At 39.7% G+C, this 25454-nt stretch overlaps 1 protein-coding gene across 1 annotated transcript; it reads left to right on the forward strand.

Moving 5' to 3' along the window:
* Window positions 1–457: 457 nt before the first annotated feature.
* LOC127849302 (uncharacterized) lies at window positions 458–10532 on the forward strand. The gene is made up of 2 exons (XM_052382021.1): window positions 458–624; window positions 8063–10532. The coding sequence occupies exon 2, from the start codon at window positions 8064–8066 to the stop codon at window positions 10530–10532; it is 2469 nt and encodes an 822-aa protein (XP_052237981.1). The 5' UTR covers window positions 458–624; window position 8063.
* Window positions 10533–25454: the final 14922 nt, after the last annotated feature.

Raw genomic sequence — 25454 nt, forward strand, 5'->3', positions numbered from 1 at the left:
AAAAAACTACTTCAAAATGGATTGTGTACATAAACAATTATTATCCACGTGACAAACGGGTCATGAGCAATTTTCACCAAAGAATCAGTATTTGTGTTTTTGTTTGTTTTACTTTAACATTACATACGATTCAAAATACCAATCAATAACTCTGTTGGCTAGCGTTTTGAAAGAATACAATTTGTAACGCTTGTTCAATATCTATATGTAGAGAACACATGTGTGCCCCTGGAGCGGTTCGACGTGTGACAATAGGTCTGAAAAAAACTGTGGATATGACTATGTGATATACAAGCTATAAATCCGGTCGCAGTCCAGTTTATATATAGGTTGTTGATTCCCTGAGCGTAATAACTTTTGTAGAAATTCACCAAATGATGTTAAAATTCAAAAATTAATCGTCACAGTCTGATTGTTTTATAAATAAAGTAGTTTGCTGTTTACATTGTGGTGGAGACCGGTTCGACTTGGCCGTTCGGACCCCAAATGCGGTGACTTCTGGGAAATGGTCTTCAGTTCCGGTTCTGCTATTCTTAGACGATTCTGTTGTATTTACGTTCTCCTTGGAAATCCAAGATGTCCTGGGTGATCCTCAGTTCAAGTGATCCAAGCCAGCGACAGAGCGTAAGTACAGCTTATTATCTATTGTCTAGTTTACAATAAATGGCGCTGCAAGCAAAAACTCTATACGTATTTTGAATTTCTAATTGGCCATTATTAACAAACTAAATTGTCAGCCATCTTGAATTTTATTTAACAACATTCCTGTTTGTCTGTTATTTTAAACATTTGTTAAGTAACTTTAGGTCATATAGTCCCTATTTACCCTAATATTAAACTAGTATGACGCCTTTTCCCGGAACTCAGGCTAATTACTATATTTTTAAGTGTGTTTGAAACTTTCAGATTTCGTCGAACAGCGTACTATCGAACCGTGTAATTGCATTCTAAATTTAGTATTTCTGTAAATAGTTATCTCCCTGTTGTTCAATTGTATTTCATAATTGGTTTTCCACTAACGTTATCGTATTTCAGGCAAAGGCAATTCATTATCAACTGTATTATATTCAAATTGGGGAATTTTTTACTTTCGTTTTCTTATACGTGAACACTGGAGGCTACACTACAGTAAACACGTTTAAGAAATATATATTTTCTTCTCAGTTAATTATAACACAACTGCTGTATAAACTTCTGTGCTTTGTCGGCTGGTCACTTGGTGTAATTATTCACTCGGTGAATGTTGTTCACTTGGTGATATTTTGTTTCACTACGTGATTTATTTCATGTGGTGAATTTTGTTTCACTTAGTGACTTTTATCTGTTCAGTGACAGTAACATCACTTGGTGATATTGTAATCACTCGGTGATATTTCCACCTAGTGATTTTTTGTTTCATTGCGTGATTAATCTCATGCGGTGAATTTTTTTTTCACTGAGTGAACTTTGTTTTGCTCGGTGATATTTTCACCGTGATATTTTCACTGTGTGATATTTTCACATGGTGACAATTCTTTTCACCTAATAATACTTTGTTTCACTGCGTGATCAATCTCATGCGGTGAACTTTGTTTCACTGAGTGAACTTTGTTTTGCTCGGTGATATTTTCACCGTGATATTTTCACTGTGTGATATTTTCACATGGTGACAATTCTTTTCACCTAATAATACTTTGTTTCACTGCGTGATCAATCTCATGCGGTGAATTTTGTTTCACTGAGTGATATTTATTGTACTCGGTGATATTTTCACTATGTGATATTTTCACTGTGTGATATTTTCACATGGTGACAGTTCTTATCTTCACTCGGTGATATCTCCACGCGATCATATCTTTCTCATTTAGTGATTCGTTTCACTAAATGGCATTTTGATTTTTTTGTTTCACCAGTGATATTGACATCACTGCGCGGTATTTTGAATTATTGAGTTTTTATTTATTTGTTTATTTAGTGATTGTGTTCACTAAATCAACATTTTGACTATTTTTTTAGTTTCACTTCGCGTCATTTTCGCTGAGTGATATTTCCTCTTAGTAACAGAGTTTATTTAGTGATTAAATTCACTAAATGTCATTTTGATTATTTTTCTTGAGAATTTCTTCATAATTGCAGTTTATCTTTTATGATTACATAGCATTGCTACTTCAGCATTTTCAAAGAATACATAAAAAATAAAGGATCCATTTCAATTTTGTTTTTGTTTATTTCTGACTGCAATTTCAGCATTTTCCAAGTGACATAATAAAATAAATAAACAAATAATATTTTGAGTTTGTCTTTGATACTTACAATGTCAACCTATAATCCCGCTGTCGATATAGACACAGCCTCATCGGATGAGTTGCAAACTTTGCCAGGCGTTGGTAAAAAGGTTGCAGAAGCAATTGTACATATTAGGGACAGTGAAGGTCGTATGACAAGGGAGCTACTAACTCAAATCCCACATTTTCGGGAATTCGAAGGGTTTTGGAGCATGGTACGCTTAAGCAAATCGGAAACGGTGAAAAGTGAGGGTAAAACTGAGGTAACAATGAAAGAGCAGGTTGACGATGACATAGAAGCCATACAAAGGTTGACAACGGTCATCGATCAAGCTCGGTTGAGTGGACCACCGTTGGCCCCAGTCGACTCTTTTAAAAGTAGAGAGTCGGGGGCACGGCTAAGGTATAAGGATTGTTGGAATGAGAGCATAGAACATCCATATCCGGAGTACCCGCCTATGCCGACGCATTCGGGAATGTACCTGGGTAAACACGGAAAGGTTGAAGAAGGTGGTTATTCATACTCGGGTTTTACGCCGATGCATTCGGGGATAAACCCAAGTAAGGAAAGCAAAATGGAAAGTGGGGGGCAGTACCCGGGGTACCCCATGCCCATGTATCCGGGAATGCACCCTGGTAGTTGGCAGCCAGGTTATCCTTATCCTTATGCTTGGATGGGAGGGCCAGGGGGGTATATGTTCCCACCCATGCCGCAATTGCCGCATGGATATGGGGCTACGCCACAGGCGGTGCCAGACAGGGTACCCACTAATGATGCGCCCTTGAAGCCTGAGGCCAAGGAAGGGGCACAGGGGGCTCGAAAGAAAATTGCACCCTCAAACGGGGGCAATATGGGAGGAGCCGGGTTGGGACAACAAAAGGCCAGGCTCCAATCTTTGCCCAAATCATTGACGTATTATGGCAAAGGGAGTTGGCAGGCTTTCTTGACGAAGTTCGGGAAGTTTGCCTCCATCTTCGAATGGACGGAGGAGGAAAAGAGAGATTATCTCTGCTTGTGTTTGACAGATAGGGCCAGTGAGTTCTATGCACTGACTACGGATAGGAACGTAGAAATGACCTATGCGGCAGTGGTGGAAAAACTGGAGAGGCGGTTCGGTTACCGTGAGTTGCCGGAGACGGCAATGGTAACATTCTCGAGTGCGACACAAAGAGAGGAGGAGTCCCTTGATGAGTGGGCGGATAGAGTGTTGACGTTAGCCGGTAAGGCATTCCGGGAACTTCCGGATGCCTTCATGACCCAACAGGCCATATTGCGGTTCTGTATGGGGGCCAGTGAGAAAGAGGCGGGAGAGCAGGTGATTAACCAACGCCCACAAACTATAGAGCAGGCTATAGATAAAATGAAGTGGGCAATCCACACGCATGGCCTGATGTATGGACGGCCAAAGGCGGTGAAAAAGGTAGTATGTGCAGAGGATGTACAAGTGGCGGAGGTGAGGGTTGGAGAACAGAGCAAGATCAACGGGAGGGTTGATGCTCTGGAGAAACGAGTTAGGAGGTTGGAGGAGAAGTTGGATGCGGTTATGGGGAAGTTGGACAAACTACTGGAAAGGCGGAGTAGGAGTCCAACGACTTCCCCAAGCCGGCAATGCTACAATTGCAACGAAATCGGACATTTTAAGCGGGAATGTCCGAAGGCGCGTAGCAGGACTCCGTCACCTGTCCGTAATGACCGGTGTTTCAAATGTAACGGATATGGGCATATGAAGAAAGATTGCCCGAATGTCACACCTGATGAGCAGGGGAAAACCCTTGGCTCAAAGGAAGGCAAAACAGTAAGGTTTGCAGATTTAAACGGCAGGGGGTCAGTGTAAGTGGTCCTAGCATGACTCCAAAAGAAGAGGGCCAATCCGTTGTTATATGTCAGGTAAGGTCTGACTCAATGTTTCGTATACACGTGACCTTGGGTGATGGCCTTGTTGTGCAGGCTGTTATTGACACTGCGGCGGAAGTGACCTTGGTGTCTGATAGGGTGTTCAAAAAAATACCAGGTGATATACCGGTATTAGAACAGGTGTCGGTTATGACCGCTGGTCGGGATTTGTGTATGAAAGGCGCAATTGTTGGCCCCATAAAGATTGAGATTGGGGGTCAGACATTCACTGAGAAAGTGTATGTCGCGCCAATAGAAGACAGCATGCTTTTAGGACTGGACTTCATGAGGAAGCATGGAATAAAGATTGATATTCCTAGGTCCACAATAAGCATCAGGGACACAGTAGTGTCAATGAGCGAGGATGTGGTGAGTGATAGTCTTAGAGTGGCTAAGATTAAGGTTAACAAGTCTATGACAATTCCACCGAACTCTGTAGCATTGGTACCCTGTTCTGTGGAGACTAAGCTTGATACCTTTGTTGTTGAGGGGGTAGGAGTGGACCTCATAGTGCCTATGTCGGTACATACAGGTGAGGGAAAGTTGAGGCTCGCTATGCTTAACCCGTCCAATCATTCGGTAAAGGTTAGGAAAGGGCGAGTGGTGGGTAGAGCGGAAGAGGCTAGGCTTGTTAAACCGGTGCCACAGGAGTTTTCTCCTGACAGGATTGTTGAGGGGCTGGAGAATGGTACAGAGGCAGATTTACCAGAACACCTCCATGACCTCATGGAAAGGTCACGAGCAAACCTGACCTTAGGGGAGCAACAGGAACTTAGTTCTTTGCTAACTGAGTTCCAAGATGTGTTTGCAAGGAGTGAGTTTGATTTAGGAAAGTTCACAGCCGTTGAACACTGCATTGATACCGGATTTGCGAAACCGGTGAGGCAGAAAATGCGGAGAACTCCAGTAGCGTTCGTGCACGAGGAGGAGAGCCATTTAAAGAAAATGATTGATGCTGGTGTCATTAAGCCCTCTAGTTCAGAGTGGTGCTCGGCACCGGTACTGGTACGTAAGCGAGACGGGTCTGTGAGGTGGTGTGTGGATTATAGGAACTTGAACGCGCTGACCGTTAAAGATGTGTACCCATTGCCACTGATAGAAGATTGTATCGACATGCTTGCGGGGCAAAAGTGGTTTTCCAAGCTAGACGCCAATTCGGCGTATTGGCAAATTAAAATTAAAGAGTCTGATACGAAGAAGACGGCGTTTACCACCAAATATGGGCTCTTTGAATTTGTGCGAATGGCTTTTGGGTTGTGCAATGCACCCGCAACATTTGCCAGGGTGGTTAACCTGGTGTTGCAGGGGTTGACATGGAACAGTGTCCTCGCATTTTTGGACGACATCTTGGCAATGAATAAAACATTTGCCGAGCACATGAAAACTCTTAGAGATGTGTTCATTCGGTTAAGGCAGTATCAACTAAAGTTGAAGCCGAAAAAATGCGAGTTGTTCCAACATGAAGTGGAATTTTTGGGGCGTATCGTTGGGCCAGATGGATTGGGGCTGTCGCCTAATGACACCAGAGTGGTGGTTGACTGGCCTGTTCCTCTGTGTTGCAAGGATCTGGAAAGGTTCCTGGGGTTAGTGAACTATCATAGAATGTTCATTGAAAACTACGCAGGAAGATCTAGATCGTTGTACGAGGTAGTGAAGCAATTCAGGTGGGGTGATGATCAGGAAGCAGCTTCCTTGATCTGAAGAAAGCATTGGTGGAGGCTCCAGTGTTGGGTTTGCCTAGTCGAACCGATCCGTTTGTGCTGGACACGGATGCGTCTGACAAGGCCATTGGTGGAGTGTTAACTCAAATCCAGGAGGGCAACCCAAGGGTCATATGTTACGGGTCATTTGCTCTCACCAAAGAACAAGTGAGGTACTGTACCACCCGTAAGGAACTGTTGGCTGTGATCCGATTCACACGGCAGTTCCGCCATTACCTCCTTGGTCGGCAGTTCCTGGTACGCACTGACCATAGTAGTCTGACGTGGCTTCTAAACTTTAAGGAGCCACAAGGACCAATAGCCAGATGGATTGAGGAGCTGAGCCAGTGCGATATGCAAATCGTGCACAGACCTGGCAATAAGCATGGAAACGCAGACGCCCTGTCTCGACTGGGTGTTGATACAGACAATCATTACGAGCATGGTGTGCGTTTAGTGGATCTACCTTGCGGGGGGTGTCCAAAGTGTAAGCGGGCAGAGGAGAAGTGGAGTAAGTTCATCGAGGATGTAGATAATGTGGTCCCACTGGCACACAAATGTAAACCAAGGGTTCAAGAAGTGACCGTCAGTGGATCCGCAACCTCCCAGGACACGCCCAAGGTCGGGGAGAAAGACAAGAGTGTGAAGGAGTTGCAGGCGCAGGAGGTGGAATTCCAGTTTCTGAGGAAATGGTTATTCCATGGCACCGAGCCGCCTGATGGAGAACTTGTTATTGCCAACGTTGCTTCAAAGTTCTACTAGGTAAATCGACATTGTTTCAAACTGGCCAATGACCTGATTTGGAGGTTGAATCCCAAAAACGACAGTTTTCAATTGTTGGTTCCCAGTGGAATGAGGCAGCAGGTCATGGCTTTAAATCATGACATACCAATGGCAGGGCACCAGGGCGAGTCGAGGACGATAGCGCGCGTGAAAGGGAGGTATTTCTGGCACAGAATGTCTCGTGACATGAAATTTGTGTCCGAGTGTAGTCGATGTGCTGTAAGCAAGAAGCCAGTTCGCAAGCCAAGAGGGGAGATGGTATTGTTTCACTCGGGTGTGCCCATGGAGAGGGTACATATAGACTTTTTGGGACCTCTCCCGGTGACACCTAGGGGAAATCGATACGTTATGATGTTTGTTGATCAGTTTACGAAGTGGGTGGAATGTATCCCACTACCTTCCCAGACAGCCGAAGTGACAGCAGAGGCCATGGTTAATCAGGTGTTCTGTCGGCTCGGAATACCCATGGAGTTAATGACTGATCGGGGGTCAAATTTCGAGGGTGAGCTGTTTTCCGAAGTGTGTAAACTGTTGCATATCCACAAGACTCGTACTACCGCGTATCGGCCGAGTACTAATGGTCAAGTGGAAAGATACAACCGTACACTTATGGATGCTGTCCGATGCTATGTCGGTTCTAGGCAGAACACCTGGGATGTTGAGCTCCCACAGATCGCAGCAGCTATGCGGTCTTCGGTGTGTCGGAGTACTGGGTTCACTGCTAATCGCATGATGCTCGGCCGGGAGGTGTATACCCCCGCAGAGTTAGTGTACCCAAGCTCTCCTTCACCAGGGTTGCCTGCTAGCGATCATGTGATTGAGTTGGAGAAGAGTATGGTGTCAGCTCATGAGACAGCCCGTAAATGCCTGGGCACAGTTCAAGTCCACATGAAAAGGGACCATGATGTGCGATTAAACCAGGTTGCTTATGAGGTTGGAGAGGTGGTTTACGTTCTGAATGTGGCCGGCAAAAAGGGGAAAGCAAAGAAATTGCTACCTCAATGGCTAGGGCCTGGAGTGGTTGTAAAAAAACACTCTGCTTTCCTGTATCAGGTACGACTTAAAGGAAAGAAGGTTAACGTTAACCATGATCGGATGAAAAAATGCAGGATGAAAGATTTTCCGACATGGATTGTTAAGGAGCAAGAAAGTTGCAAAAACGGTGCAGAGGAGTCAAGTGTTCCTATATATTGTGTCTGTAAAGGGGTAGATGACGGGTCTTTCATGATTGCGTGTGACTGGTGTGAGGAATGGTTTCATGGGAGATGCGTCGGTGTGACTGAAGAAGAAGGTGAGGAAATTGACTTGTATAAATGTCCCAAATGCCGTTCTGGTTAAAAGTACTAGTGAGCATACAAACTGAGTGAGGAAAGTGTGATTACAAGGCTACAGACCAATGACTCGTTTTCGCTCTGTTGCAGAATGGCTGGAGTTGGTTATCGTGTTGATGGCCGGAACATCTTCTCGGAAGTAGAAGAGGCCAATGCAAAGGGGGTGCTGTGGGTGTCCGGAAGAGATTTAATAGTGGATCTGGGGACAATGCGGCCATTGGATCATGGTCGTGTCCAGGCTGCGGTGGAGGGACAGGTTAAGCTTGCTCGCAGAAGGGGTAAGAATACCTTTGTGGCAGCGGTTAGGAAGTTCGGTCACTTGATCCTCAGCGATGAGTTTATCGCGAGGGTTTTGAGTGTGCCGAAGAAGCGGAGGACCCCTGGAGGGTCAATCTCTGATAAGTCGAGGCGGGTGATGGTGGTGCCCGGGACAGCAGGAGTGCCGACTCGGGTACCATGCATGGAAGAGTTTCCGCCCTTGTCGGTCAAGGCAGAGGTCAAAGTGGAGGGAACCTCGGTCGGAGAGGCCATACTCATCTCGGATTCAGAGGTGGAAGTGGAAGGTCCGGCCGAAGTTCCTCCGGAGTCTCGGTACCAGGAGGGTGCTGATACTGTTCGGCTTTCCTCAGGGGCTGAGGACTCCAGTGGAATGATGGGCAGGGAGGAAGGCAATGGGGTGAGCGTGATGATGGAGTTGGCTCCGACCGGAAAAGACACAGGACTCGATCTCTCTGAGATGGAGGTGGATATTCCGGTTGGAGAGGGTCCCGGTTCGTCTTCAGTTGTGGAGGAAACTGGGGGTCAGATATTGGAGTGGAGGGGTGCTCCAGCTTGGGCCGGTTCTGACTTTAGAGCAGGCCCAAGTGAGGAGATAGGCCAAGATGGAGGGAGGTCGAGGGCGAGAGAGAGGGAAAAGGTTCCTGGGGGATCGGAGGTCAGAGACCGATCTAAGTCCCAGTTGACGGAAGAGTCTCCGGTGGAAGGGAGGAGGAAGGAAACTGGCAAGGAATGTCCCATTTGCCACAAGCGGGTCATATTTCGACGCAAGCATGTAGAGGACTGTCATTTTCCAACTGTCTTCCGAGGTCGGACATGGGACAAGCCGCATTTGGATGGTGTTAGACTCTCGGGGGTCATGTGCATTATCAAGAACCTGGGTTTCAGGTCTATTGATGAGGCCATGATTTATCTCCATCGGTTACCACTAGCCATTCCGGCCGATTCCTGTCTGTACGAGCGGGACAGAGAGAGGATGGAGAGAATATGTCGGAGGTTCCTCTGGCATGTTCCGGACGAGTTCCATGTCCCACGGGTGAACTCGCGCGCTCTCCTGTTCCATTGGAGAGTGTTAGCCGCCATGCTGTATCTTGGGGATGAGAGCCTTCGGGCTAACTTCTTTAACCAAAGATTCAAATGGCGGGGAGGGGATCCCGTGAAAGACTTGGAGCAGGTTCTTGGTAGGGCGGTAGTGACCCAAGTGTCTGGGACGTGTCCGCCAGAGTCGAGTGTTGAGTCTGGGAGGGTCAGGGTGGAGGTGAGAGAGGCGGAGGTAGTCCCAGAGTCTGGGAGGGTCCAGTCGGAGGTGAGAGAGGTGGCCGTTGCCCCAGAATCTGGGAGGGTCCAGTTGGAGGTGAGAGGAGTGGCCGTAGTCCCAGAGTCTGGGAGGGTCCAGTTGGAGTGTGATATGGAAGTGTTGGGGAGGGATGTGGTCCAAGAGTGGGAGTGCTCTAGGAATGTAGTACCTTCTGCATTCGATAGTCACTTCCACTTGGACCGGAGTGGTCGAGTGCTCCAGGTTTATTCACTGGAGAGGTTAATAGGGCATGCTGAGGGGCCTGTCCCGGAAGTGCCAGTGCAGGTGAGTGGTGGAGTTGCCGTTTTCTGCGATCCTGCCACTTACCCAGAGGTATACCCTTGTGCACCTGGTTTCGGGTCGGCCGTTGGGCTGCATCCGAAAAAACCTCATGCCAGTGTTGAAGGAGCAGTGAGATTGGTAGAGGAGGAGTTGAGAAAGGAGGGGGTGGTGGCTCTGGGGGAAATAGGTCTAGACTGGACCACACTTGAACAGGAATGGCCCTTGCAGGAGCGCATGTTTGTGGGGCTGCTGGAGCTGGCTTGTCCTAGACGGCCAGTAATTTTGCATCTCCGGGGGCAGGACAGATACTCAAGTGAGGTTAGTGCCCTCGCCCTTCGGTTGATGCGAGAAAACACCAGTCCCACACAGCGGATGCATCTGCACTGTTTTGGTGGTAATCTGGATCAGGTGCTTGGGTGGTCGACGGCTTTCCCTCGGTGCTACTTCAGCATCGCTGGATCAGTTGCCAAGTTCGACGAGATACAGCGGGCAGCTGTGCGAAGGATCCCTCTGAATCGTCTGTTAGTAGAAACTGATTCGCCATACCTGCGGGTACAGCGACAGTGGCATAACACTCCAGCTTATGTTGGAGAAGTTGCCCGGAAAGTTGCACAGATCCGACAGACGACCCTTGATGAAATTCTCCAGGCCTCGCTGGAGAATGGAAGGTTGCTCTATAACCTGTATGGGTCGTCCGGCGGATAAATGCTAAGTGTTATGTGTTGTTAATGTCAATAAATGTCCAATGTTTAGTGTTGTGATGATGTTGATGAGCGGATTGGTGGAAGGTGGAAGTGGTCCAAGAGTGGGAGTGCTTTCGGAATGCAGCGCCATCTGCATTTGGTTGTCATTCCCACTGGAGCCAAGTTTAAGTAGCCGGTATTGCGGGTCCAGTGGACTCGTACACCGAGAAAAAGGCGGGGGAAGTGGTGAATGGATTGGTGTGGTTTTGACCAGATTTCTGGTGGGTCATGTGGGGGAAGGGCTATGAGCTGTGTGGTGTAATATACGGTGTAACCCGGGGACGGGCAGCTCAGTGGGTGGTAATAAATAATTTAGTGGGTGGGAATAAATAATTTTAATATTCTCCTGATGACTTAAACGCCTTAGATTTGGTTATGTATTAAAAAATTGTAAGGTTAAACCTTAGACGGGGATAGGAAAGCTAAATTGGGCTAGGGAGGGGGGCTTGTTAGAACGGGGAGGAGTGTGGTGGAGACCGGTTCGACTTGGCCGTTCGGACCCCAACTGCGGTGACTTCTGGGAAATGGTCTTCAGTTCCGGTTCTGCTATTCTTAGACGATTCTGTTGTATTTACGTTCTCCTTGGAAATCCAAGATGTCCTGGGTGATCCTCAGTTCAAGTGATCCAAGCCAGCGACAGAGCGTAAGTACAGCTTATTATCTATTGTCTAGTTTACAATAACATGTAAGTCGAGATCAAGCATGTGGCCGCTTTGGGTACTAGAAAAAAACACAGACAAATGAGGAAAAATCATTTATCACCATTAACGGGATGAAACTTAAGGTGTGTTACGGTTTATTTAATGAATTATGGGTAAACTCTCGTTTTAGTATACCCGAACTTCACATTGGCCCAGAAGTATCCCCAAAGCATGTAATCTATTAATATCAAGTGTTACTTAAATTTCACCATTAATCCCAACCCCAACTGCTTTGTTATTTTACAAGCGTCTTCTAAGAGTTGTCGTCTACATAGATAGTTTAAATCATGCCCACGACAATTATTTCGGTTTGTATAGCATGGTATTGCGAGTGGAATGGAATTTTAACTGCAATTATTTGAATAGGCGACCATATGGACAGCCATGTGCGTAAAATCTTGAATTTTATTTCGCTTTATTCACCTCCAAAACATGAACCATCTTAACATCATTCTATTTTAGCTACCAGCCCGGCATCATTTGGAGTTTTCATCAGAAGCAAGTCCCCTAACAAAAGCATTACACTATTTACTATATACCCCTAGTTCGGGTATATACACCAACTTCTGCCGGACTATATCTATCAAATGGAAAAGTATCCAAATATACAATGATGCACGTCAAAACAGATTATTATAACAAACAAGTGCGTTAGACGTCATACATTCCTAGCAATTATATAACATTTGACGAATTAAATACATACATGCATGCATTTGCAATCAGAAATTTGATTCCTGAATATGATAACACCGTTGAGGGGTTAATCATTATTTAATTTCTAAAATGATGACTTATAATTTAACACACATAAAACAAATACAACAATCAAAATTTATATTACATTCACTCAGTGTTAGACGCTACTCCCTAAGCGTTTACCCCCTCCTCAGGTGCTACCATATGCACAATCACAAAATGAACAATAGTTAGTTTATAAATATATACATAAATAAATAAATAAATATATGGGTCGTGCTCTACGAAAAAGGGGTTTAATGCATGCACGTAAATTGTCGTCCCAGATTAACCTGTACATTAACCTGTGCGGGCTGCACAGGCTAATTTGGGACGACTCAACGCAAATGCTTGAAACCCCTTTTCACAAACACGGCTTATATTTATTTAACAAGGTGCGTGACTTGGACCCTTGACATGCTGATTTCGGCACACCAGCCAATTTCCGAAGCTCAACTCGACTACAAATTTATACCGATTTGCAAAAACGTGGTATCAAACAACGCAGACGACTTCGTACTAAAGTAACAAATCGAGGTCTGTTCGCACACGTCTAACATAACACCTGATATTTTGTTTTAGAGTGTTTCCAAGGGACGATTTAACAGGGAGAGAAAGCCACCATAGGCGTAGACTCACACGCACAATCTATGAATATGCCTTATCATAACTGCAAGTTAATTCAATCATAAATACAATAGTTAAGCGTTACAAACGCGAAACGAATGAGAAATGGAATGACCCTGTTTATTGCGTTAAACTATGTTACCAAAGGTTAATAACTTTTATTTTTATCAATATTATTTATATGTGGAACTATATAATTGTATAACTTAAGTGCGGCTCACAATTGGACATGCATATATTTTGAGATACAAAATATAATATAAATTCTGGATTGTACCACCATAAGTTTGTTCTTGTGTTACTATTAGAACACTTCTTATGCAAAAAAAGCAAACGTGTTATTGTTACAAATAAACTATATAAAACATTTTTAACAGTTTTCTTTTATTTATATGACAACGCCCAACAAATAAACAACTACACAAAATCGATATTTGCGTACATTCATTATACATAGCAAAGATGTCAAGATACATATTAATGAACACCAAACAGTTATCAAGTCTATGCATGTGGAATGAAAATACAGAGCAGTCTCAATTAATTACAAACAGTTAGTTGTTACGTGAGTAGCTTGAAGTCTTATAACATTTTTCAACAACATGACAAAACATCAACACCATAGCAAGACAACTCCTCGCGTGAAACAGCCATAATACTCGCTATAAACATCAAGGTCAAATTGGCACTCGAAGTTTCGAATAGGGTATTTCCATAAATGGATATTTACGGTACTATCAATTACATTGCTTTCTATAGTTTTTCATCATGTCATGTTTTTCATTATTTTATTATTGTTATTATAAAGACATACAGCAATGCGGATTACTGTGATAACATATATGAATGTCAAAAGTGTTTCTTAATCATTTAAATTTGAGTACCTATAATGATTTGATTTGATTGATTTTATAGTTACTCTACTTTGTATTGAAAAAGAAAAAAATGAATAATTTTAATCTGCGGAACACATCTTCTTTCACGTAATGTATATATATATGCTTACAGCAGAACGGGTAAATTGAGATCCGTATTTTCACTGGCAAAAGAAACAAAGTTTTAATTATGGATTCGTCTCGCGCAAGTTTGTTCTTTCGTAATAATTATAACATTTCTTATACATATCTTTTTACATAAGCACTTATATAAGTGATTGTATAAGCTCTTCTTTATTTTTCTGTCATAAGAGAAACCATGATGACAATAAATTACACACGGTGACATTCGCGTTCAGCCAGTGCACAGAAAAGATTTCAAGATAAATATGAATGAAAAACAGCACGAGGTTGTCAAGCCTGTATTAGGTGCATGGAAATTAAAAGCAGTTTCAACATCATTTAAATGTAAGCAATTATTTTGACACATGTAGACGAATACCATTTCGCAACATTTCATATTAATACTTAAAAAGTGTATTATCTATCATAATCCATGATGATGATGATTATTATGATGACCGTGACGACGACGACGATGATGATGATGATGATGATGATGATTTGTTCACGATCGTCTTTGCACCTATGAATCTATTCCTCGCACGGGTCTATGTATTTTATGACATAACGAATATTTGCTCGCTCTGGTAAGGTCAAACGATATTAGACACGCTTATTCTTAAAACAGAACTATTTGAGTCAATAGAGTGTGTTGTTTTTTTGACCGTCATATTTATAAGAAGGTGTTCGTAAACTATTGCGATCATTCAGAAAGTATATTTCAAGTATTTGTATTAAATAAGGCACAAATAGTATATATTATGTTGATGTTTAAAGCAAAAAAAGTATCTTAGATAAAAAACTTTACGGTTAACGAAAGTATCTCATAAGTAATACAGTAATTTGCGCACTATTGTAATGAAGTCTTATATTATAGTATTTCAAATATTTATGTTTGAACGGAATTTTAAAGTCTAGTGGGAATACATTTTTATTTAGCCGAAATACTTGTTACAAGATATTCCTTATGAAAGAGGCTAAAACGACAACTGGTGTAATGTTATTTTTATTAAGATTATCGGTGCTATTCATATCGGTTTTCTCGCGCTGAATGGCCTTTGCATTCACTGTGAAATGTCTATAAAAAAAACAACCTCCACTGCTCCTTAAAACACGTTTACAACTTAATACAGCATAATCAGGCCAAGGTCTTAACATTTAATACATGAAAAAGGACACCACACCAATGCGGTTATGCAAGGTTGTTTATAAGGACGCGTTTACATAACAGTTTGCGACAATCTTGTTGTACTTGTTGAAAGTGCTTTCCAGAACAACGGCTACACACTGTTGTGTTTAGCAACGTTTTTAGAACTTTTCTTTTTAAGACAAAGTTAAAGTAATGGTTCTATTCCAGTCAATGTTGTGATCCGCTTTTTTTCAGCCGATTTATCAATGGTCAAAATAACAATTTCACCTGCATCTAAGAAAAAATGATTATTATAAGCAATTTACTTTTTTATTGTCCTATTTGTTGACCAGTACTTTTTTTTAATTAATCGTATTACGCTAGTATATAATAAACACTGCGTTTTGTAATTGGTTAAACAATTTGAAATAGCACTCTACAAAGTTATTTGTATGAATAACTTTTTTTCATTCGGCTGTACTAATTGTTCTCATATATTAAAGAAGAAAGTATAGTGAAACACATACGATGCAATCGCACCTTACAAGGTTATTTGTGTGGATAAACATTTATTTTCATCATGCAACGTCAAATGCTCTCACGTAAAGAACTCAAATATGGGACAACCGCTCGCTTTAAACTTTCAAAAGTATTCATCTTCTATTTATAGTTACACGTGTTAGTAAAACACGTGCCGCGTTTTTTAACAGATTTTTCACACTCAATGATAATTTAAGATGTTCCAGATTATGCCGATATTACACCAGCGAAAGATGTATTTGAGTTGCGTGTTGTGTTTTTCTGTCTTGGTATCTATTATGCATGTGCAGTGTTGTCAAATGTATTTCCAAATTAATCCCTATTTTCAATGTCATATAAACATATTTGTAAGGCTTTCCAGTTACACCAGAATACACATAAATCAACATGCCTTGGTAAATTATCATTGTATTTTGATTGCATTTATGTCCATATTCTAGAGAGAAACCATAGCCACTTTTTTCTTGTGTCCATTTTAGGGATGGGATGCTGATCTATATTATATGCCCGGAAACAATACGTCACTTGTTTTGATACGATCGTGCTTAATTAGCTAGGTTAATAATTATGAAGAGAGGGTATCACTTTGAAGAGATACAATTTAAAACAACTTATACCAACTTAAATGTAGATTTTTTTAGTAAATCAATTGTGTTGTTTGATATGGCCGCAAATTTATTGTCTCTAAAAAGTATATCTATTTTTATATGCAGAAGGTAGTCAATAGTATCGCGGTTAGGGGTCTTTACAATAATTATAAAAAAAGATCTTGTTGATTGTTCTGCCATAGTGTTATTTCCGCTCGAAGCAACATTTTCGAAAAATTCTGAAAAAATAAATAAATCAAAGGCGGTATTTAAGTAACAGATTTACTGCTGCAACAATTAATATACGAGCGAGGCGAGTAATGCTTCAATTTGTCTTTAATTACACTGGTTTAGGGTTTCTTCCTACGAGAAGCAAATCGGTCTTAGATACGTTGTATCTAACGCAATCAATCGTTATTTCATACAAGCGCTCGTTTTTATACAAATAATGTTGTATTAAAGACATGGGAATAAACACCGCATCAATAATAGATCGCCCTTTTTTAATCCGAAGTGTGCGTCCGAAATAATGTTATTGTCATTACAGACTTTCTCGATACGCTTATTTAATATTGTTGTGAATATTTTATATGGATATTAAATTTTTATAGTTTGTATTTGTATGAGTAGATCATGTTAGATTAGAATCTATTATATAAATATTAATTTGGAATGATGCAAAATGTTATTCGACTATGTCTCAAATATCAAATAACTTCTATTATTTTACTGACTTTAAAGCCTCTATTAATTTCCATGCACCTTATAAAAGCATGATAACCTCGTGTTGTGGTCCATTCACATGTATCTTGAAATCTGTTTTATGTGTACTGACTGAACGCACAATTCATCGTCTGAAGTTGGTTGTGTAATTTGGCGTTTTCTCATGAATAAAAAATCAAGGACAAACAATTATGTATTGTGCTTATATAAAAAAAATTTATATAACGACAACTTTTTTTGTTTGTATAAGAAGTGTTCTTATTATTACGCAAGAAAACATTTGCGGGAGAGCAATCCAGATTTGACCTGTTTTATTTTATTGCGAGTGAAATACGGATATCAATTTTCCAGTTTCTATTGTAAGCGCAGATAAATTAAGCTTTCAAGAGGATTATGCAGCGATGAAGAAAACATTGTTTTTTTCCGTTGTATTAAACAAGAAATTCGTGCTTCAGAAGGCCACTGATGCCCCCCGCTATGTGTCACTGGGCACAGATTTAATTGAAGATACTTAACACAGCTTGTATATATCAGTCGTTTTCAACTGTCGTTACCTATTTCAGAATTGTGACAGTTACCACAGCTGATGCAACATCGTATAGCATATCGGTTTGAAGTGATAAAAAGGCCTATTTACTATAAAACAATAGAATGTACAGTCATCTACGAGAACCATGCAAAACGTAGTTCACAGTCGATTATTATTGCTGTTGCGTACGGAATCCGGATAGTGCCATCTATAATCTCGCCATTCTTTCGTCAAAGAGCTACCCAATACACTCAAAGCGGTACACGATATTTTGCACGACGGTCGCGGTGACGCACGATATTTTGCGCGACGGTCGCGGCGACGCACGATATTTTGCACTACGGTCGCAGCGACGCACGATATTTTGCGCGACAGTCGCGGCAACGCACAATATATACGTGGCAAATACTCTACATTTGGCTCGTGTCTGACTGTAGCCTCCGCTCGCGACACAACAACGTATTATACCACTTTTATTCTTGACATGTTGTAAGTGTATATTGACGAAAACTAAGTCGTCTTTGCGTGATTTGTGGAAACAGCCATCTGTGCCAGAACGTTCAGTGGCAAGACCTTTTTTGTGCCATTTCCACTAATATACTTGGTTGAAAATAATGAAAAATAACGAATTACCTATATATCACATCTATAATGATCTATGCGATAATGTCAATACGCCTTGTTGGGCAAGTAGAATAAACTCCATTGTCGATCATCTAGGCTATGCACATATCAGATTATTTTTCGATCATAACGTGTATTATTATAGTTTGTTGAAATCAAGAATAAGAGATCAATTTGTTCAGGAATGGCATGATAGTATTAATGCAATGTCAAAACTTGATAGTTATTGCAAATATAAAACCGAATTTTGTTTTGAAAAATACTTAGATGTTATAACTAATGACAAGTTACGAAAATTATTGACAAGTATACGATTATGTTCCCATAGTCTAGAGATAGAAGTAGGAAGATATTATAACATAGAAAGAGATAATAGATTGTGCAAATTATGTAATCAAAATGCTGTAGAATCAGAATATCATTTCATTTTATGTTGCTCAAAGTATAGATGTATAAGATCAACATATATTGGAAATTGTTCATGGCCTACTGTTCAAAAATTCATTTTATTAATGTCAACAAATAGTAAAAAATGTATGTATAATCTTGCAAAATATATTAAAGAATCTCTATGTTTAAGACAAGAAGCTCTTGAAAACCTAACTATTCTCTGATCGTTATGTAAAACTCTGTTGTGTTCTTTGTTATATGTATATGGAATTAGTTTATATAGAAATTGTATTTGTATATATGTATATGATTGTCTTTGCCATAAGTTTTTATATTTGTAAATGGCCAAAGGCAAATATTTTGCCGATTGCTAATAAACTGAAACTGAAACTGGTGTCTTTATTGAAAAGTCATTGAAATCGCTCAATATTGATATCAAACTCCATCTACTTGGGCATATCTGATTTTGATATGCGTTAAGTCGTCTTGCTAATATTAATGACTTATAAAGAGGACGATTCAAATATCATCATCAAAATTGCAAGTGAGTGGCAATTTACCGTTCTGGGAAGAAAAAGTGATCGTTCACGGAGGACCATACCAGCATCACAATCGGAAATAGCGCATACATTCTTGTCTTTCCTTGCGCTTATGGCTGCTGGTGTATTGAACTGAATCACCTCGTAATGTTATGTTATACGCGTGCATCCTTTTCACCAGCGTTTTGGGATTATAAACGCGAAACGAATGAAAAAATGGAATGACCCTGTTGATTGCTTTAACTTTGTTACCAAAGGTTATTCACTTTTATTAATATTATTTGTATGTGGAACTATAAAATTATTTAATTTAAGTCCGGCTCATAACTTGGACATGCATGTATTTTGAGATACAAAATATAACATCAGTGCTGGATTGTACTACCACAAGTTTGTTCCTGCGTTATTATTAGAACACTTCTTATTCAAGCAAACGGAATATTGTAACATTATTTTTTATATAAACACATTTATTTACAGTTTTCTTTTCCTTATATGATAACGCCTCACTGATAAACAGCTACAAAAAGCGATATTTGTGTACATTCATTCTACATAACAACGATTTCAAGATACATATTAATGAACCCTAAACGGTTATCAAGTGTATACATGTGGAATGGAAATACATAACAGTCTCAGTTAAGTACAAACAGTTAGATGTTACGTTAGCACTGTGTAGTCGAATAACATTTTGCTACAATAAGACAAAAATCAACATAATAGCATGACGACTTATCGCGTGCACCAGCCATAATTATCGCTGTCACGTTTAGGTCAAATTGTCACTTGAAGTTTCGCATGGACCCCAAAGGGTATTTCCGATAGGAGATGTTTACGGTACTGTCAATCATATTGCTTTATTATATTTTCAAGACGACATGTTATACTAGTTTGCACAAGCTATGGTGAGAGTAACGAATCTGAATTTATATGTAGCAACAGTTAAACAGGACTTTAATATACACGTTGTGTTAAGTAGTTATATTTATCATGTCCAACAACACTCAATTCTGTTTTTAGTGACATAGAGCGAATTTTAGTTTAGTTCAAGAAAAGAACAATATCTTCATCATCGCCGCTTATGAAATATTTGAAAACAAGAATGTTATTTACATTTTGGGATTTTATCCGATCATTTGCATTTGACAATGTATGTGAAACACGTATTATAATAATAATAATAATAATAATTTTTATTATTATAATTATAAAGACAAACCTCAACGCAGATAATAGCGATAAACTTATATCAATAACCATAAATTAATGTTTCTTAATCATTTCACCTCTAGTACGTATAATGATTTGATTCGAATGATTTAATTGTAACTCTACTTTGTATTAATACAAAAAGATTACGTTTAATCCGTTCACCGCATGACTAACCCTTTAACACTTAATGTATATATGCTAACAGCAGAACGGGTTAATTGAGATCCGTATGTTTACTCGCCAAAAGGAAACAAGTTTCAATTCTGTATTCGTCTCCCGCAAGTTTGTTCTTTCGAAATCATTATGACACTTCTTATTCAAGCGCACGGGTTATTGTTACATAACTTGTGTTTCTATAAGCTCGTTTTTCTTTCATAAGGGAACCTAAAATGACAATCAATTACAAACGGTGACATTCGTGTTCAGACAGTGCACATACAAAGAGTTCAAGATAAATATGAATGGAAAACAACACGACATTGTCAAGCCTGTATAAGGTGCATGGAAATAAATAACAGCTGCACTGTTTAAAAAAAAAGCAATTATTTTGTATGTGAGACACTTGTAGTCGAATTACATTTTGAAACATACTATATTAATACTGGAGCAGTTTATTATCTATCATAATACTTATACAAGTGAATACTGTTCAAATTAAAGATTCTCACATGCCCTTAATGTATACCGGTTGAGTAAGGTAAATACTGGTGTCCTAAATGAATCGTTAATCTTCATTAATACAATGAGTTGTAAAAAACGCTAAATAAGTAAATTGCAATTGAATCTTTTTATATTTACAGCCAGTTTGAATGAAGACACACATGCTTTTTTCGAAAGATCAATAGGAAAGCAAGGTTACATTGCACTTACAAACATTAATTTTATCTGGCGCCATAGATTTGAAATGTAAACGCTTTGCACCTAACGAATGTCGATTGCCGATTTTAGCTTCACGCACATAATATTTTCAGGAATATTACAACTTTAAACAAGCGAATCATTCAAACAGAAAAGAAAAAATGGAAAGAGGGATAACATTTTAAAATTTGATATTTAAGCTAGAACTGAAATTTCAAACTGTGGTCATCTGTAAGCAACACGTCTTTTAATTGTCTACTTGTTTTTCTTTTACATAAACATAAACAGAAATGAATATCATAAAAAAAAAACTTTTTAAAATTAACACTATTTACAACCTTGTAAATGCAGCTATCAACAGCATTTGTTTATGCTTCCAGTGTGAACAAGAACATTTTCATCTATGATATACACACAATGCAATAACCTAGTTGCTTTTTGAAATTTCACTTTCAAAATCAGAACAATAAGAACACATCTCATGTAAAATAGACCGTATTCCTAACACAAATCGGCATTATATGAGAACATTATTTTTATATTCACCATAATTTCAACATACCAAAGGCAATTTCCCGAACGTCTTGAAATTGGTACGTGCACATGTTAAAGATAATTATAATTCCACAACAGAATGTCACCAATCTTGCATATTTGGTGGAATGAAATGCATAGAGGCTTCGGTGTCAGAATAGTTGTGAAAAGAGCCATGTTGTGCGACATATTTGTTATCGAGTAACATTTTGCACTCTTCGAGAACGAAATGGTGAAATCTGTCAATGCACATAAAATGATATGAATCGCCCACAGAACGTCAACTAAATTGCTAAAATTGTGTCATGAAATGCTTAAAGGCTTCAGTGTCTGCATAATTATGAAAAGAACCATGATGTATGAAATATTTTTACTTGGATAACATTTTCAAACTTGAAGAGCGTGTAGAGATATGCCAGTATACATGTACAATAACCAAACAGAAATATTAATCTGCCGAGTCAACAACCTACACAAAAACTATATTGACGTGAAAAGAAGCTTTAGTGTACGTGTAATGGTTATAAGAAGTATGTTTTTGCGACCTATTTTGACTCGAGTGTTATTCAACAAGACAAATAAACATCATATAATAATAATAATAATAATAATAATAATAATAAGACCACATGTCACATCAAATCCAAAATTGAGATATCGAAACAACGGTCAAAGTTAAAGACAATAAGTGCGTGTTAAATGTTTAGTTATATGTTTTTATTATATTGTAAATCAGTGCGTGTTTAATGTTCATTTAGATGTTTTAAATTGTATTGTAAAAATATTTGAGTACTTGTTTTAATAAAGTAATATAGTATTTCAAAACAGTTATCGCGTTATCTCATGAGCTGCTATCTGCACGTGGACTCACGGAATACCTGGATAACGATAATGGGCGTTGCCTTAAATGTTGGGCGAGCCAGGATTGGATCTTTTAAACCAACGAGAATGCTGAAATCGCAAAAGCAACACAAAGAAAACGGTATTGGACGTGATCCATTTGTCTCTTACCTTTCGCATCTTTTTTTCTGCTTGGCGTTCAAGTTGTTGAATCATACCAAGGACCTCCGAAAACAAACACAGTAAAGAGCACTATTCGTAGACGAGCAACTTACATCGACCATGATGTCGGCTCAAATATCAAAGATCTAGCCAGATTTCTAGCGACACAACGCCGAATACACCACTGGACTCATGGCTACGACCTTCAACTACTCAGCAAGGTGCAGCCGTTTTTGACTCCACGCCTAATGTAATAATCACAGACGAAGATATATATATATATATATATATATATATATATATATATATATATATATATATATATATATATATATATATATATATATATATATATATATATGGACTCCATTACATTGTCAATTGAAATATATGCAAACGTTAAGCAACTTAATAATAAGTTTGATTCCCTCGACACGGCTGTAAAAAAACAATGAAAAGGACAATACACATCTAAAAAGCAGAACAAAATATTAACGGAACAAGTTAACATAAAAGCTGAACATCGTGGAAGGCCAGCTAACGACATCATCAAAATGACACGAGAATCTTGGTGCGATGCGTCAAGAAACCAAACCTGAAAGTATTGAATCTTGAGAACGATTGAAACGAAACCAACTCACAAACCGAAGCAAAACTTGATGCTATTAAAGCATGTATGTACGATTTTGTCAAATATTTAAAAATCTATATAAAATGTGTAAAACACTTATTAAACATATATCAATATAAATTAAAATAAAAGTAAAGAATAACATGCGAAATAAGCCAGATATTTAATTCTGAAATCGATAATGTATGTACAGTCGAATTCGCCAGCATGCATATCGTGCATGTGCGATGTAAATCTAAATTTAGTTTTAGTGCAGATTCGTTCATACGACTTATTGTATGAACATATGTACGATGTATCTTCGCCACAATCGGCTCGGGGCACTTTTTTGTCTTTGATGCATTTTATAAAATTCGTCTTCGATGTTTATTTTTTCATGCCTATTTTGTGTTATTGTAACATATTTTTATAAATATATTACAATTTTACACATATACAAATCGTGCATACTCTCTATAACTTCACACTGATGCGATAAATGTCAACATAACATACCCAACGTAAAACAATAACAACATTTGAGTCAAAGCATTGCGAAGTGGATCGTGCAGTGATACGCAATAAGATTAGTAGAAATCATTAAATAATACATCAACATCGTTTAATGTTGGGCTTATACAATATGATGAAATAGTAGTAATAGTTTGAGGAAGTATATTTAATTTGTTGTTGTTTTCGAATCTAGAGATAAGTCATGTGTTCTTTTTATGTTACGCCTTATATAATGAAATGGTAAAATGGTCTTTGTCGCAAATCAATTATCATTGAAGGTGCGGGAGTAATGCCTCAGTCACAAATAATCCGGTCGCTGGCTGATGTGTCCGATCTCCAGGCATCGGAAAGACTAGACAGGTCAAAGTCGGTCGTCGTCCGATGAGTGACACAAACTCGGCCCTTTAAGGGCGCCGGACGAGCATCGACCGATAATCGAACGGCAATCGGACAGTTTAAGGAAAGCTTTTGGGTGTAGCGTCAGAATGTAAATCGGATGAAAACCGGCCGATGTTCGGACCTCTATCGACGTTCAGTACAAGTTCCTGTGGGCGAAGGTCTGTTAACCTGGCTCCAACTCAGACTGTGGTATTTTGAACGATTGTCAGCTGCCACAGGTCCTTGAACGCAATACAGTGGATTTTCCAGACCCGGAGTCTTTGCCTCATGACGACTTGAACATGCCCTACTTCTTTGTGGGTAACGACTTGTTTCCTCTTTGCACATAAACCATGAACATGAAACCTTCGCCAATCGGTATCTCCACGAGGACGAATATATATCTAACTACTGGACGTCAATAGCGCGCAAGTTCGTCGAAAACGCCTTTGGTATACTCGCAATGAGGTTTCGCTGCCTTCTTGGTACATCGGGCATTCTTCCGGACAATGCCATCTTGATCACACAGTGCTGTCTAGTGCGCCAAAACCTTATGAGGATAAGGCATCCAAACCTTCAAAACGTTGATGTTGATCAAGAGGAGGATTACCATCAACTGAGTCCAGGGGCTTGAAGAAACAATCTTCCTCCAGTCATGCCGTCCATCATCGGGCTGATCTGCTGTTTGAGGAGGTGGCATTTGTCGTGCTGCGACCTTTCTCTTTCGCATCTTTACTTGAAAATTGAGGTGTTTGACACTGAATCTACCCACGTGATCTGTCCTTATGCATATACCGGAATCCTTTGGTCTCATTACGAGCTCCGTCCCGTGTCCGAAAGTCGTCGTGCGGAGGCCCTCTGGCAATCAAACGGTCGCAGGGATATACAGCCCAACCTGCCAACTAAGACCACTCAAGGGATTTGGTCGTTGTGTTTTTTGTTCACAGGTGGTCTTTATAGGTAGGGTCGATTGAAACTTTGCAAAAATATGCTAGTAGGCTTTTACCAGGTACGTATGTGCTATTGTTTAAATAGGGGAATACTTATTCATGTAAAATATTATAAAGGATAAAAAACATCGTGTTTTTTATTTACATTTGTTATTTCAATTTCCAAACATAAAAACACATAAACAGGCACGAGCCTTGCACTAGCGTCCATAAACAACTTGTGCGCTAATTTATTCACTGACGCGTGATCCGACTAACGTTAATTGTTATGATTGAAGTGGTCGTTGTTAGCCTCTTTCAAGGAAGACAATATTTTTTTATTTTGCAAACCGATGACAACGTACAATGTATAATAGAAAATGCTGCAATATCGTATCAATGTACTAATAAGTTAATGTATGCTATTTGGTAAAAACCAAATTATTCGTTATAAATCGTTCCTTGATTTTTTGCCGATACACGTACGATAAATCTGATGTCGGGCGATAAACGTGCGTTGATCGTCCGATCTTAATACGATATAAATTTGATTTCTTCCCGGGCCCTTCATCGAGTAATATTTTAGTGACACTTAAAATTAATCCGGACGCCGCTTGAGGCTACACAATGACCCGATGTCTGTGCGATCATCGTCCGGTCGCCAGCCCGATGAGCGGAAAAATACGTCGACCGCAGATCGGCAGGTGATCGGTCTCTATT

This window comes from Dreissena polymorpha, chromosome 10 (assembly GCF_020536995.1).
Source record: "Dreissena polymorpha isolate Duluth1 chromosome 10, UMN_Dpol_1.0, whole genome shotgun sequence".
Lineage (NCBI taxonomy): Eukaryota > Metazoa > Mollusca > Bivalvia > Myida > Dreissenidae > Dreissena > Dreissena polymorpha.